The sequence below is a fragment of the Falco peregrinus genome, chromosome Z, assembly GCF_023634155.1.
Source record: "Falco peregrinus isolate bFalPer1 chromosome Z, bFalPer1.pri, whole genome shotgun sequence".
NCBI lineage: Eukaryota > Metazoa > Chordata > Aves > Falconiformes > Falconidae > Falco > Falco peregrinus.
In genome coordinates, this window is record NC_073739.1 from 75,290,320 (window position 1) to 75,304,293 (window position 13,974).

At 60.9% G+C, this 13,974-nt stretch overlaps 2 protein-coding genes across 3 annotated transcripts; one reads left to right on the plus strand and one right to left on the minus strand.

Annotated features, from left to right (window-relative positions):
* Positions 1-1,728: 1,728 nt before the first annotated feature.
* GALT (galactose-1-phosphate uridylyltransferase) lies at positions 1,729-5,372 on the minus strand. Of its 2 annotated transcripts, XM_055791477.1 has the most exons (12): positions 5,287-5,372; positions 4,800-4,969; positions 4,647-4,722; positions 4,466-4,514; positions 4,116-4,245; positions 3,787-3,843; positions 3,386-3,508; positions 3,100-3,232; positions 2,536-2,619; positions 2,291-2,445; positions 2,096-2,196; positions 1,729-1,915 (listed from the first exon to the last, which is right to left on the minus strand). In XM_055791477.1, the coding sequence occupies exons 1-11, from the start codon at positions 5,339-5,341 to the stop codon at positions 2,131-2,133; spliced, it is 1,098 nt and encodes a 365-aa protein (XP_055647452.1). In that variant the 5' UTR covers positions 5,342-5,372; the 3' UTR covers positions 1,729-1,915; positions 2,096-2,130. The 2 variants fall into 2 exon arrangements, with proteins under 2 accessions (XP_055647452.1, XP_005234885.1); XM_005234828.3 differs by lacking the exon at positions 5,287-5,372 and having other exon boundaries at positions 4,800-5,119.
* A 46-nt stretch (positions 5,373-5,418) lies between these two features.
* Positions 5,419-9,050, plus strand: SIGMAR1 (sigma non-opioid intracellular receptor 1). Its single transcript, XM_055791478.1, has 4 exons — positions 5,419-5,662; positions 6,489-6,689; positions 7,218-7,310; positions 7,622-9,050. Exons 1-4 carry the CDS (start codon positions 5,437-5,439, stop codon positions 7,846-7,848), a joined length of 747 nt encoding a protein of 248 aa, XP_055647453.1. The 5' UTR covers positions 5,419-5,436; the 3' UTR covers positions 7,849-9,050.
* Positions 9,051-13,974: the final 4,924 nt, after the last annotated feature.

The window sequence follows — 13,974 nt, forward strand, 5'->3', positions numbered from 1 at the left end:
AGCTAAACTCCAGCAACTGCTACCTGCTGGGGAGGGCATCCCAGCATGGGTACCAGAACTCCTCGGCACGCGCTGCCTCCCCAGCCTCCATCCTAAATCACAACACAACAAACAGGCTGTTCATTAGGCACTGTTTAATTAAGCAATATGGATCCTGCCTCAATATTTACAATCCCACTTGCTCTGATTTATTAGAGAGAGAGTCTCGTTTTTAAAGACGGTGACTGTAAAGTTTAATACTGCTTGACTTACTGCTAGTTTCATTTACGGCCCCGGGCCAAGGCGCTGCAGCCCAGCCTGGGAGCCGGTGGGCTATTAAATCAGAGCTAACTGCGCATGCAGGGAGATGACTAGCTTCGTTACAACCGGTTCAGCGGCTAATTACCCCAATCTGGATTCCCACATTTAAGCCAATTTGTTGCCGCTTTTCCGTGGCCCTGGGGAAGAGCAGGGAAGTTCAGAGGTTGGCACAAAGGCACTTGTTGCAATGAGAAGCGATGGGGGCTGCAACAGGGATGGTTGCAAAGCCCAGGAAGACAGTTTGCCCCAGGAGGGAACAAATCAGTTTGCAAGAGGCCAGACTCTAAGCTGGGCACCCACCACGACACCTGGGAGAACACAGTATACAACGATGCCTCAAGGGTCACCCCAAGACCCACTACTCCCTCCCCAATACCCTTGGGCACACAGGGAGCCCCGAGGGCTGGGTGGTGCGATGGTTTTGGGGCTCTGGGACAGGGCAATCAGGGAGGAGGGTGGAGCTAGCATGCAGGAGGGCCACATCCAGCCTGGCTCTGAGCCTCACACTGGCCAGGCCCTTCTCCCTGCCCCAGTGCCGTGGGTAGGGATGGCGGAGCAGTGTATGGGGCGGGGGGGCACAGCCCTCCCCACAGATTGTCATCTTGCAGGTAGAGGGAGAGTATTTCTCCCTCCACAAGCTATTTCTAGTCCCCAGGATCCCACTCATGGACTTGATGAGGAAAAGGGCCTTATTAAGGAGTTATGAGAATGGCTCTTTAGTGACAGATAAAAACTGTTTGTGCAAAGCTGTGATGGCAGATGGCGCTGGACACCCCCCACATCAGCTGCAGGGCATCGCTGTCCTGGACCAACCCCTGCACAGCCCTGGGGGAGCTTCCCTAGGGGAAAGGGCTGCAGTGGTATGGGGAACACAGCATCCCTCAACTCAGCCCAGGGACCGGGCTGCTGCTGTCCCACACCACGGGTGGGCACAGGGAAGGGGAAAGGTGGCAGCAGCACCATGAGCAGAGGCTGGTCCCCCTGGCAGCCCCCGGTCTAACACTGAACCAGCCCCTGGCTGCATCCTGGCAGTCCTGCACAGCAGCCCCAGTACCTGCAGCGGGCAGGACAAGGGCTGCAGCCCAGCAGCCCCTGGCAGAGAGGAGGAAGAGAAGCAGCTCCAGTGCTGAGCATCCCAGCCAGCAGCCTCCATGCAGCAAGTTTGCCAGGCCTCAGCCCTCTCCCAGGAGCTGGCCAAGCCTCGAGCAGCATCAATTCCTCACGGCTTCCCACCCCTCCGCGACCCAGTGCTGAGGCAGGCTCAGAGCTCCCCCCAGGGAGGAAGAGCAGGCAACGCAGACACAGGGACAGCAGCAAGCAGCATGGGGCTGCGGGCACATCTCCTGTAGCCCCCAGTATTACCATCCCTCTCCAGCAGAGACCCCAAACCTCCCACCCAGGGCCGGAAGCCACGAGGGCACAAGCAGAGGCACTTTGCTTCCAGGTTTTATTGGTCAGAGGCACTGTGGCCCTCCACTGGGCAGGCAGTACTTCCAGTTTCACCAGTAAGACTGGACTTGAAAGGAGGGTAAGCCCTTTAGTGGTGGTAGGAACATGATGCGGAGGCATAAGACACAGCCTGGGACAGGGAAGGAGACGGAAGGAACAGCACCACCTGCATGAGGATGCCACAGGATTAGGACTGGGGTACCTGAACAGGCAAAACCAGCCTCCAAGCTGGGCCAGGCCACAACAAGGCTCTGGAGAAGCTTGGAGGTCAGAGGCTTCACAAGTGACATGAGTTCCCAGGCCTCAGCTCTCACCACCCACAGCTGACTCCTTTCCCTGGCCTCACCAAGCACAGCTGAAGGCTGGCTCTGCTGCTCCCCATCACAACATCTCCTTGGCCCTCTGCTTGTAGTGCACCTCGGGGAGGCTCCTCAGGCGCTCAGCTGCCTGCGGGGCACACCACAAGGAGCAGCCAGTCCCAGGGATAGTCCTGGCACAGGACCCCCTGGCTCACCACAATTTCCCCCCAAGCTGCACCCACCTGCTCAGGGGTGAGGTCCCGCTGTGCCTGTGCCAGCATCTCGTAGCCCACCATGAACTTGCGGATGGTTGCGGAGCGGAGCAGTGGTGGGTAGTAGTGGGCATGGAGTTGCCAGTGCCTGCAGTCCTCCTCCAGGAAGGAACCCGTGGGGGCACCTGCCAGGGTGCAGCTACTGCATGAGCCCTGGGGAGGGGATGGGGATGCGGACGACAGGGTTGCGGGGGTCCCTCAGCCATGCCACTCACCGTGCCAGCCCATGGAGTATGGGAAGGAAACTTCAAAGAGGTTGTCGTACTTGATGAGCAGCCTCTGCATGATGGAAGCCAGGCCTGCAGGGGAGTCGCAGGGAGCTGGACCTCAAGCTGGCCAGCCCTCTCCAAGGGCAGGCAGCACACCAAGCCAGGGAGGGAGGTCCCCCTCAGCACCCCTCCCTGGGTGAACATTGGTGACAGGCAGGAGGGATGCACTTGGCAGTTCCCCCGCTCCCCACCCATGCAGACAGCCTGAGAAACACAGCAGGAGGAGCCCCCATTCTTCACCAGCCAGCACTCCAAAAGTACGAAGCACCACGAGCTTCATCACCCCAAAAAGGACACTAGTCCCCCCACGCGTGCTGCCTGTGCCACGACAGCCAGCTCTTGTCCTGGCACAACAGGAGTGCCAGTCCCCCTCCAAGCTGAGGGTGGTAGCCCCGCACCCCAAGAGGACACAGACCCTCCAGCCAGGCTGCTGCAGGGCAGCATGCTAACAAAGGGGTTAGCATCCCAGGGGATGCGGGACAGGGGCCGACGAGGTGCAAAGCCACTCACTGTCCCTCTCGCCCTCCCAGAGGTCCTGGAGGCGGCAGACATGGCGGCGAGGTAGCAGCAGAGTCTGGTAGGGCCAGGTAGCCCAGTATGGCACCACGACCAGCCAGTCCACATTCTCCACCACCAGCCGCTCCTGCAGGACAACACACGCGGTGAGGACACACACAGCCTCAGCGTCCTGGGGATGGGCGCTCCCAAGGGCCTTGCTCTTGGGGGGCCTGGGGGGCCCACCCCAGCACATATCCAGCTCCCAGGGAGAGAATATGGACCACCGTCATGTCCTCACCTTTCGGCGAGCCTCCTGCTCGGCGTACTCCAGCAGCATGGGGACACCGTGCTGGCTCAGGTGCTGCCGCTGGGTCCGATCCTCCAGGCACGCCTCATTTGGGAGGAAGCTGCTGGCCCACACCTGCGGGGGACATGGGGGCGCAGGCCTGGGTACCCCGCATTTGCAGGGGTGCCCCAGACACCCTGCCCATCTGCAGGTCCGTGCTGCCACCAGGTGGAGAGTCTGACATCTGGCAGCTACAAGGGACAGTCCCCAGGAGAGGAGAGGGGACAGGCATAGGGGTATTCTTGCTGCAAAAAGCTTTGGGACTGGGGTGGGGGGATTCTCGTTCACATCTTCCCCCAAGTCCGTTGTAAGGTCACCCACAGGGACTCGTGTCATGGGTGGGACAGCCTCACCTGGCAGTGGGGGTGCGGGTTGGAGCAGCCCATCATCGCTCCCTTGTTCTCGAAGATCTGCAGAGGAAGAGGTGCAGCCAGCAGGTCCCAACCCCAGGGTCCCCGCTGCAGGCTGCCGCAGTGTCCCCAGCACACCAGGAAAGCAACCCCCAAGACAGCAGGGCCTCACACCTGCCTGGACAGGCTCAGGTGGCCAAGGGACAAGGGACCTGCACGCAACTGGAATGGTCCCAACCCCAGATGCTGCCAGAGCACTCAGCCCTGGACCCCCACCTCGACCCAAGCGCCCCAGGGCAGAGAGAGAAGGGCAGCCCCCACCAGCCTCAGACCTGCACCCAGGGGTAGGAGGCACCCAGCTCAGCCGCCAGCTCTGCCCATTTGTCGATGACAGCCCGGATCTCTACCAGGGACATGAGGGGCAGCGTCAAGTCCGACCAGGGGTGGAAGCACATCACCTTGCTGCAGAGGAAGCAGACATGGTTGGGACTTATGGAGTGTCTCTGGAGAACCTCATGGTCCTGCTGGGCGCAGTGGAACAGGACTGGATGAGCCCCCCAGAATAAAGGAGGTGTGCACTGAACAGGCACCAAAAGGAGGGGAGCAGGCTCAGGACAGCTTTACCCCATGGGTCCTGGATGACATCGCAGCCTGGACCCCCTGAAGCCATGGAGGTACCTACCACACACCCCGGGCTGCTGCAGCTCGAAACAAAGGGTGATCACTGTCACCTGGGGAAGGACAGAGAGTGGGGAAGGAGATAGGCGCTGGGAGAGCACCCATGCCTCTCCAGGCCACCCTGCTGCCTGCCCAGGATCTGAGCCTGGGGGTCCCCGGCAGCCTGCTCTCCCCCTAGATGTTACCAGGCTCCGGAGCATCAGGCTGCAGCGCAGGGAAGTCATTTGGGAAGACAAAGGTGCCCTCGTACTGGGGGTTCACCTGCCGGGGTGAGAGACAGGCTCAGGGTGGGGATGGGGTGGTGGGGGGAGCCCAGACGCCTGGGCCCTTGGTGGTACCTCGCCGTTGGCCCGGGTGGCCCCGGGGCAGAGGGGGTTGTTGGGGTCCCAGCGGGGCACATCCTCGTGGGGCGGCTTCTCCAGCTGCCCCTGCCAGGGGCGCTTCACCCGGTGGGCCGACACCAGCACCCAGTCATCCCGCAGCGGGTTGTAACGAGCATGCTGGTGCTCTGCCGGGAGAAAGGAGAGGGGCGTCGGGGCGGGAAGAATGCGGGGCACAGACCCCCCAGCAGGCCGGGCACCCCCGCCCACCACGCCCCCCATTCCGCGGGTAACCCTAAAGGGGGTCTGCGCTCCACTGTATGCCCCCCCGAGCTTCACCCCTTCCTCCCCGTCTCAGTTCGGGGGGGGGGGGGGGTCCCCGCTACCACCCACCCACCCACCCACCGACCGACCGTCCCCTTGGCAGGAAGGGTCCCCGCAGCCCCCCTCCCCAGGGCCGGGCTGTGCGCTGCCGGGGGTCCGGGGGAGGCAGCCCCAGCCGTACCGCTGGCGCGGAAGCGGCCGCCCCCCTCCTCTTCCCCCCCCGGCGGCGGCTCCATGCCGCCCCGCTCCCGGCAGCCCCGGCGGCCCGGCCCCTTGTGCCGCCGCTCCGCCCCGCCCCGCCGCGCCGGCGCAGGGCTGCCCGCGGCCGGGCATGGCGTGGCCGTGGCGGGGGCGGTCCCGCTCCCCGTCGCGCTGGCGGCGGGGCGGAGCGGCGGCGGCGGCGGGCGGCATGGGGACGGCGAGGCGGCGGGCGCTGCGGGCCGGGCTGGCGCTGGGCGCGCTGGTGCTGGTGCTGCAGGGGCTGCGGGGCTGGCTGGCCTCCAAACGGTACGAGTTCACCCCCGCCGAGATCGCCCAGCTCGCCCGGCACCACGCGGGTACGCGCCGCCCGTGGGGACGGGGCCCACCGGCCGTGGGGGTGGGAGGGAGCGGGACCGAGGGGGGATGGGAACGGGGAGCGGGAAACGGGACCGGGGCGGGGGAGCGGCGCAGCGGCATGGGCTGGGGAGGGGACCCTTAGTGGGGACCGGGGAGGCTCCGGTACAGGGCGGCCGGGATCAGGGGGGCAGCGAGGCTGGCGTCAGGGAGGGGCCGGGGGACTGGCACCGGGGCAGCAGGACCGGTATCGGGAAGGGATTAGTACCGGGGAGCTGGGACGGCGGGAGTGGGGGAAGTGGGGTGGGGAAGAAGGGGACTGGAGTGAAGCAGGGGTGGCGACTGGGGCAGCAGCATCACCGGCCCCGGCTGGGGCCGCACCCGGGGTCGAAGCGTCTCTCGGTGCTGGGGCTGAGCCAGGTCAGGGGACTGTGCCCCGCGATGGGTCAGGGGCAGCACCGACCCCCACCTAGGGCTGGAGGGGAGGGCTGGCTCCGCAGGGCACAGCGTGTACGGTCACAGCAGAGGGGCTGCACGTCACCAGGGGAGGGTCACTATCACCTTGCGTGGGTCCCCCATGTCACCCACACCAGGGGTGGGCAGTAGGACGGGACCCTCGGTGCTGCACGTCCTCCGTCACCGGCAGGGGAGGCAGTGGAGCCGGGTCAGCGGCCGCAGGGTCTGAAGGCAGGAGAGAGCAGACATCTTCCCTAGGCAGACCCCTCTGCGGGTGTGCTGGGACCCTGTGGCTGTGGAGGGGATTTGGGGGTGGGCTGCAGGCAGAGCTTGCTCCATGACAGGGACTCACGGCGACCCCGGGTGCTGCAGGGCTGGACCACGAGCTGGCTTTCTCCAAGATCATTGTGGAGCTACGGAAGAAGCACCCAGGCCACATCTTGCCAGATGAAGACCTGCAGTGGGTGTTTGTGAATGCGGGCGGGTGGATGGGCTCCATGTGCCTCCTGCATGCTTCGCTCACTGAGTACGTGCTGCTCTTCGGGACAGCTGTCGATACTGGGGGCCACTCAGGTAAGCAGGAGGACAACGCTGGCAGGCAGGGGGTTCCTTTGAGTTCTTTCAACTCCACTTTTTCAGGTCTGGCTGCCCTAACTGTGGTGTGCCCGGGGCAGGTAGCCCACTTGTCTGCTTTTATGGTGTGCATGATGCTGGAAAACACCCTCTGCTGGGGCCCAGCCCCCATGGTGTCCTGCAGCATCTGCAGGTCCCTGTGCGGTGCGTGCCATGCTGTGTGGCCAGGACTGTGTGCATCCAGCTGGCAGGCAGCGGTAGGTGTCGCATCTCACGGTTCTTCAACAGGGAGCAAGTGCTAAACACACTGGAGATGACAGGGCTTAGGGACATCGAGCAGCCCAGGCTGGTGCTATATGGCCAGTCACACAGGCAGCCTGGGTACCAGACCTGCCTGCACTCCTCAGTGTGTCGAGGCTCTGGGGCTGGCATCCTTACCCTGGAGGGCTGCTCCAAGTCTTCGGACCTGGGCTCCCAAGCTCTTCCCGGCAGGGATGTACTGAGCCAGTGCTGTCTGTCCTCCTGCAGGTCGGTACTGGGCAGATATCTCTGATACTGTCATCTCGGGGACCTTTCGGCAGTGGAAGGAGGGGACCACCAGAAGTGAGATCTACTATCCCGGTAAGCACAGCAGCCACAGTGTCCTGCAGGCTGCATCCATGTCCTGGGACACAGCCACTCTGCAGGCTGGGTCCTCCACTGTTGCAGAGTCTCTTCCTTCCAGCTGTCAGAAGCCTAGAGCTCAGAATGGGGCAGTTGGTGTCCTGAGGGGCACATCCCAGCATCTCAGTGGGTGCCAATAAGAGAAAAGTGAGCAAGTCTGGGGAGGGATTGGGGTGCTTAGCCCTGCATGTCCCATTCCCACAATGTCTCCTCCTTGGGCATGATGTGAGGCAGCCACTGGGAGCCATGCTGGTTGTGTGTGTTGGCAGGGGACACCATCGTGCACCAGGCAGGAGAGGCCACGTCCGTGCAGTGGAGTGCAGGAACCTGGATGGTGGAGTACGGCCGGGGCTTCATTCCCTCCACGCTCGCCTTTGCCCTGGCTGACACTCTCTTCAGCACTCAGGACTTCGTCACCCTCTTCTACACCCTGCGTGTCTATGCCAAGGGCCTGCTCCTGGAAGCCAATGCCTTCTTCAGCACCTTGGGTTGCTGAGCCCAGCTTGCTGGGGTATGCTGCCTAGCACAGCTGGCTCCTGTCCTCCCAGCCCTCTTCTCCTCCCCAAGCCCAGGCTCTAGCAGAGGCAGCAGGAGACCCCCTGTGCCTTCCCCACGTTGCTCTGTCCTTCCCTATGGGCCAGCTGGGTGCCAGGACAGAAGGACCATGGTGGTTACAGCAATACAGACCACCAGTTCTCTTTACTACCTGTCTCTCCCCCGTTTTGATTGGAGCCATGACCTGCTTTACCATCCCTTGGGGCCAGAGTGGCCTGCGGGATATGAACACCCCAGTGTGCCCTTGACATGCAGCTGGAGAGGGGCTGGAGCTGATTCTCCCCAGGCTCCACAAAATTTCTACAATTCCTGAGACATCAGGAGGAGGATGCCACCCTCGGGGCAGGGTGCACAGGGTGAGCCAGGCCAGAGCACCCGTTGCAAGGCTGTCTTCAGCCAAGAAGTTTCCCATCTCCCTGGCAGTCTGCCTGGGCTGCGGGCAGCACAGGACGCTGTGTCCAGCTGGCAGCATCTCCCGCAGCTCCATCCCTGCTGACGCGGGTTGGCAGCACACAGTGTCGCCCTGGCACGGGGCAGGATCTGCGCTGAGACGCCCTGGCAGTTGGGGGTATGCACCGCCTTTCTGCTGGAGGTTCCTCCTGGTCCCCTGTGTGTCATCTGCCCCAGGGGATGTTTGGGGTCCCTTTCCCACAGTCCCCTCCTGGCAGTCTCCCCCAGGGGGGAGAGCCACCGTCTGTCGCCTTAACGGAGAGACCATTCCATGTGGCCTCTGGGCTATGCACATACCTAGTGTCTGCAGGTGCCCAAACCTCTGTACTAGCTCAGGATGGCATCTCACCCCACAAAACGCTTCCCCTGGCTGTGACACCCACTGGGGACAGCCAGCTGGCTTGGCTCCCAGCGCAGGGTCCCAGCCACCAAGGGAGCACTGTGATCCCCCAACCGAGCCCAGCTGTGGAGCCTGCTTGCAGCCCTGCAGCCAGACCTGTGTGGGCTTGGTGGAGGGCTTTCACCTCTGTGCTGCTGCCAAATGTGTGTCCCTGGCCATCAGGCCTGTAGCATGTTGCTCCTCCTGCTCCCCAAGCTGTCCCTGTCCTGCTCACTGGCAGCCCCACACATGGGCTACTTCTTAATTTGCCACCTGAAAAGAGATACCGGTAATAAAATTGGTTGTTCCACCTGCTCGGATCCCTGGGAGAGTCTCTGGAGCATGCTGAGCTCCTACCATGGGGAACGGTGCTGGATCTGGCTGGCTCCAGGCTCAGTGGGAGATCCTGCTGACAGCTGTGTGTCACCAGGGAAGCCAGCACCATCCTGCCTGGGGTCCTGGGAGCTGGGAGGTATGGCGTTGGGCAGGATAAGCCCCATGTCAGCTCCCGGGGACTGGCAGGAGATGGTGCTGTTACTCCTCTCTCCGCTGCGGTCACTGGGGACCAAAAGCCTGGGCCTGTACCAGCGTCCTGCTTCAGTCAGGGAAGCCAAGAGTCCAGGCAGCTCCATTCTTTAGGGGGACAGTGCTGACGCTGGGTGTGTGGTCCTGAGTGATGGATGGGCACAGACACAGCAGGTTGGTTCTGAGAGGTTTATACAGAGAGAGATGGGTGCACCTCCCAGCATAAGGGCACTGGAGGGAAACACAGGGTATGTAGGCTCTGTGTGTGTAACCATGCAGGGTATGTAGGGTGGGTGTGTGTGCACGTGCTGGCAGACAGGCTGCACACGTGTGTGTGTGTATAGTTGCAAGCAGGATGGTTTTGTATGTGTGTCTTGGCAGGGCAGTTGGGCGTGCATAGGTGTATGCATGCATGTAGGCAGAACAGTTTGCAGGTGGGTGTATGCAGAACAGGTGGGGGTTGCACACATGTGCATGCATATGTATATAGGTAGAACAACTGGGTATCCATACAGTCAGCAATTGTACACGTGTGAGTGCTCATGCATGTATGGGTAGGACATTGTGTATTTGTGCATTTGTCTAGGCAAAACAGTCATGCGCATGTGTCTGTGCCTGTGCAGGTGAGACAAGTGTGTGTGCACAGGTGTGTGTGTGCACAGTTCACACACAGTGTACAGACCAGCAAGACAACCAGGTATATGTATGTACATGCCTATGTGCCCATGGGTAGGCCCTGTGTGTGTACACATGCGTGTGGGCAGGCTGTGTGTGTGTGCTCCCATGGGCTGTGAGGCTGCCTTGGCCCCATGCTGTGACCATTCCCTGGGGTTTATTGGGGCCCTGTCGAGGAACACGAGCAATCCCATGCTGGCCCACACAGGAAGGCGCTAACTCAGCAGCTCGTATCAATACCACTCCACTTACAGCGAAGGCCGCGTAATGAAAATCCGATGGGCACGCTGGTGGGAGTAAATAAGTATGCCATTAAAATAAGAAAATCAAAGCTCTGGACAGGTCTTTTCTCTTGCCCATTGATTTCTTTTATTACGGAAATATTGCTGCTAAATAACATTAGTGTGAACAATCTCAGCAGTGTTTTCTGTAGTGTCCATGTCAATAACTCCATCATGGGCGGGGGATCCCCCCCAGCCTGGCTGCAGGGCTGGCAGCCCTGTCTGGGACACGGGCTGCCCCAGGGGTATTTTCCTCACCGCCCCCAGCTAAGCTGGGATGTGTCCAGCAGAGAAAGCAGGCAGCATGGGGTGGCTTGAGTGAGTACCACCAAGACGGAGATGGGCTGGAACCCAGGAGCCCTGACTGCTTTGCTGCAGCAGGAGGAGTTGCCCCCATCCCAGCAATGGGCAGGGGCAGTGCTAGGCATTCAAGAGTCCCAAAAAGCAACCCTTCCCTTCGGGGCGGGTGTTTGCAGCCTGTTAAGGAGCAGTTGAGTGTCCTCATGACCAGCAGATGAGAGATGGGTCCTGGACACAGCATGTCCTGCAAGCTCTTGCTGCCTCTGCCCCTTCCTTTCCACTCCTCTTCATCCACGCCCGAGTCAATGCTGGACTGACCCAGCTCCCTGCAGCTTGCCGTCATTTGGTTCACATGGAGAAACTGAGGCATGGTGTGTGAATTCATCCGCAGTCAGCCAGCTCCAGCACAGCCCCTGTACCCGGGCCAGGGCTTGCACTCAAGCTGCCCCTCTCCTCGTTGGCTGCCTACGTGCAGCACCCAGCACCCTCCAAGATGCCCACAGGCAACAGGAACATCCCTGCAGGACCAGAGGAAGTGAACAGGACACACAGGAGATATGCATCCTTTGGTACCCAGAGGCCAGGTGGGACCCCAGGGCACCTCAAAGGACACCAAACCCCAGTGGGTTGTCTGGTGACAGGTAAGGAGACTCAGCCACTGGCATCTGCACCATGGGTCCAGCTCTGCCCCTGTCCCAGCCCCAGCTCTGCCCCTGTCCCAGCCCCAGCTGAAGCAATTGCAAGTGCATCTCCCCAGAGCCATCACCAGGACAAATACACATTGCTGCCCACCGAACACCTTCCCCCTGAAGCTCGTTTTATCTTGCTGTCCCTCCACATACAGTGGGTATTGATCAGCCCGCAGGATCTATCTCCCGATTCCTCCTGTGATATCTCTCTGCTCCGAGTATCTCTCACTCTGCGCTGCTGTCTGCCGTGCCCGTCTATACCTCCAGTATCTATCTGTGCTGCCTCCATCGCAGCCGTCAATAGCCATTTGGAGGATTTCTCTTTCTCTCCAGCTAGGAGCATCACCAGCGCCTGGCAGTACAGAGATGCCATACGGTAGGCTGGAAGGGATGCAGTCCTGCTTGCTGCCCTGGGGAGACCCTAAGCCATGGACACACCTTACAACAGATGTGCAGAGCCCCAGAGCCACTGTTGTCACTGCGAAGTCTCTACGGAGAAACTGTGTCATGCTGGTGCAGCTGGGCCAGGTCCCTTGATGGCCATGCCCACAGTGATGGGACATTCTGCATCCTATGCAGACCTTAGTGCTGCCACTAGCCAGCCTAGCCACATCATCCACCCCTGGGTGCTACATTGACCCAAGCACCCCAGCCCCTCTGCCTTGGAGGAGGTGAGCTCCCCCAAACACCTGGGTTCCTGTTGGGCCATGGAGAAATCCCATCGCCATCCCCACATCTGACTCATCCCACCCAGCCTTCAGCCCCGGCTCCCTCCTTGTCCCAATGTGCAGGGGACAGGTCACAGCCTAGCACAGACGATGTCAGCACCCTGAGGTGCAATGCAGCACCATCAGGAGGGCAGGCTGGAGCCATGAGCAATGGGGAACTGTGGAATGGGCCTTGTGGGTCTGTCAGAAATGGGGCCAGGGGCAATTCAGCAGGAGGGTCAGCCAGCCACAGACAAAGTGACACTTAGAAGGACTGGCAAGTGCCAAGAGGTCCCTAACCCTGCTGCAGCAGGACAGCATGGGCCAGCGCAAGCTACAGCTGTCCAGCCCCAAAATTGGATGGCTGACAGGTAATTTATCTTCTGTGCAAAAATAAACAGAGCCCAGAGCCCCTGTGGGGTGGGGAGCTGCTCTGCTTTCCCACGGAAAGGTCTCATTTTTCCAGGAGAGGCTCTTTGGCAAGGTTGCTGTGCTGTGCCAGGTGCTGCCAGGCTGCCAGGAGCTTGAAGAGCTCTGGGAATCACCAGCAGTATGGCAGGACAAGGGGCAGTTTCTCTGGAAATGCTTGCATGGAAGCCAGGGAGCCGCAAAGTCGTGGCTTTTCCCTGTGAAGAGACATGGTGATGGGGGTAGAGGCTCAGCCCAGGCTGTGGAGTTCAAGAGGGAAGCCAGCTCCCCACCACAGCTGTGGTCAGCAGTTGTTCCTGCAAAATGCTCTGAGGAAAAAGCAGGACTTGGCTTGTGTTGGCTGCCCCTGGCTCCTGCAGCATGCAGGTGGCCCAGGAGGGGACAGAGCCAGCAGCCCTTGGCACCCAGAGCTTTTGTCACCCCATGCCACAAACACCCAGTGCAGCAGCACTCAGGTCTTGGTGATCAGCTGCTCTGGTGGTGGGATGGGGCCAAAGTCCACTGCCCCTTGTGTCCTGGTGTTGTGGGATGATGATGGTGCTCGTTCCCCAAGGATCTGTGCAAGCCCTGCAGCTGCCCTGGTCAAAAAATCCCACGGAAGAGTAGGTGCCTCCTTTGACTCCTGCCAAAGTTGCCTCCATAGAAGAAAGGGTCAGGAAAAAACTGGCAGGCAGGTAGGTGGAGGCGGAGTGCGGGGACAGTGTGGGGATGCTGCCAGCGGGTAATGCCCTGTGCTTTCCCACGGGCTCTGGGCCACCCAGCGCAGTGAGGTGCTGTGGGTGCACCAGTGGGTCAGGGTGTTGTGTGCTCACACCAGCTTATGCCCTTGTCTGATGTCTGGAGACGTGCTTGATGGAATCCTCATGCCTTATTTTACCCCATTGCAAGTGGGGATGCAGGGCAAACCAGCAGCACTGAGTCCTACCAGTGACAGAGGAGATGCACAGCCTCATCCTGCCCATGCAAGGCAGAGGCTGGGGCTCTGCCAGCCTGTTTGGGGGTCCAGGCCACGTTGCAGTCTGACCCATCCAACTGGGGTCTGGGCACACACAGCATCCCTCAGGAGGATCCTTTGGTGGCCCCAGCCTGTAAGCATGTCTCAAGCCTGAGTGTGCCCTGCCCCGGCTCTTGCAGACAGAGGTCAGGGCTCAGCGCCTGGAGCTCACCCCAAACTCCCCTTCGCACCTGCACACAGATTGATGGTGAGGGTACACACACCCAGCTCCTCCAAACACGAGTGCATGCACACAACTGCTCGGGCATACAGTGCACACCCCTGCCTCTCCCAACACAGATTGCACACATCTACAGGTGAGCACACAAAACACACACACACCCCTAGCTCCCCACATACACATACAAGCATTTATTGTTGTTCCCAACAGCATACATACAGGCGTGTGCACACACTGAACATGCTCAGCCCCTCTGTTAATGTACACGGCTGCATATATGCATGTGCATGCGAACGGCTCCATGCAATGAATGCACATCCTCCACTCCCCCAGTGTGTATGCACATCTTAAACACAGCGTGCACATGCGCATGCAGGGCATGCTCCCAGTGGGTGTGCACAGGCTCCCCTGCACACACATCCAGTGTGCTCACCTCCCCCAGTGTGCACAGATACAC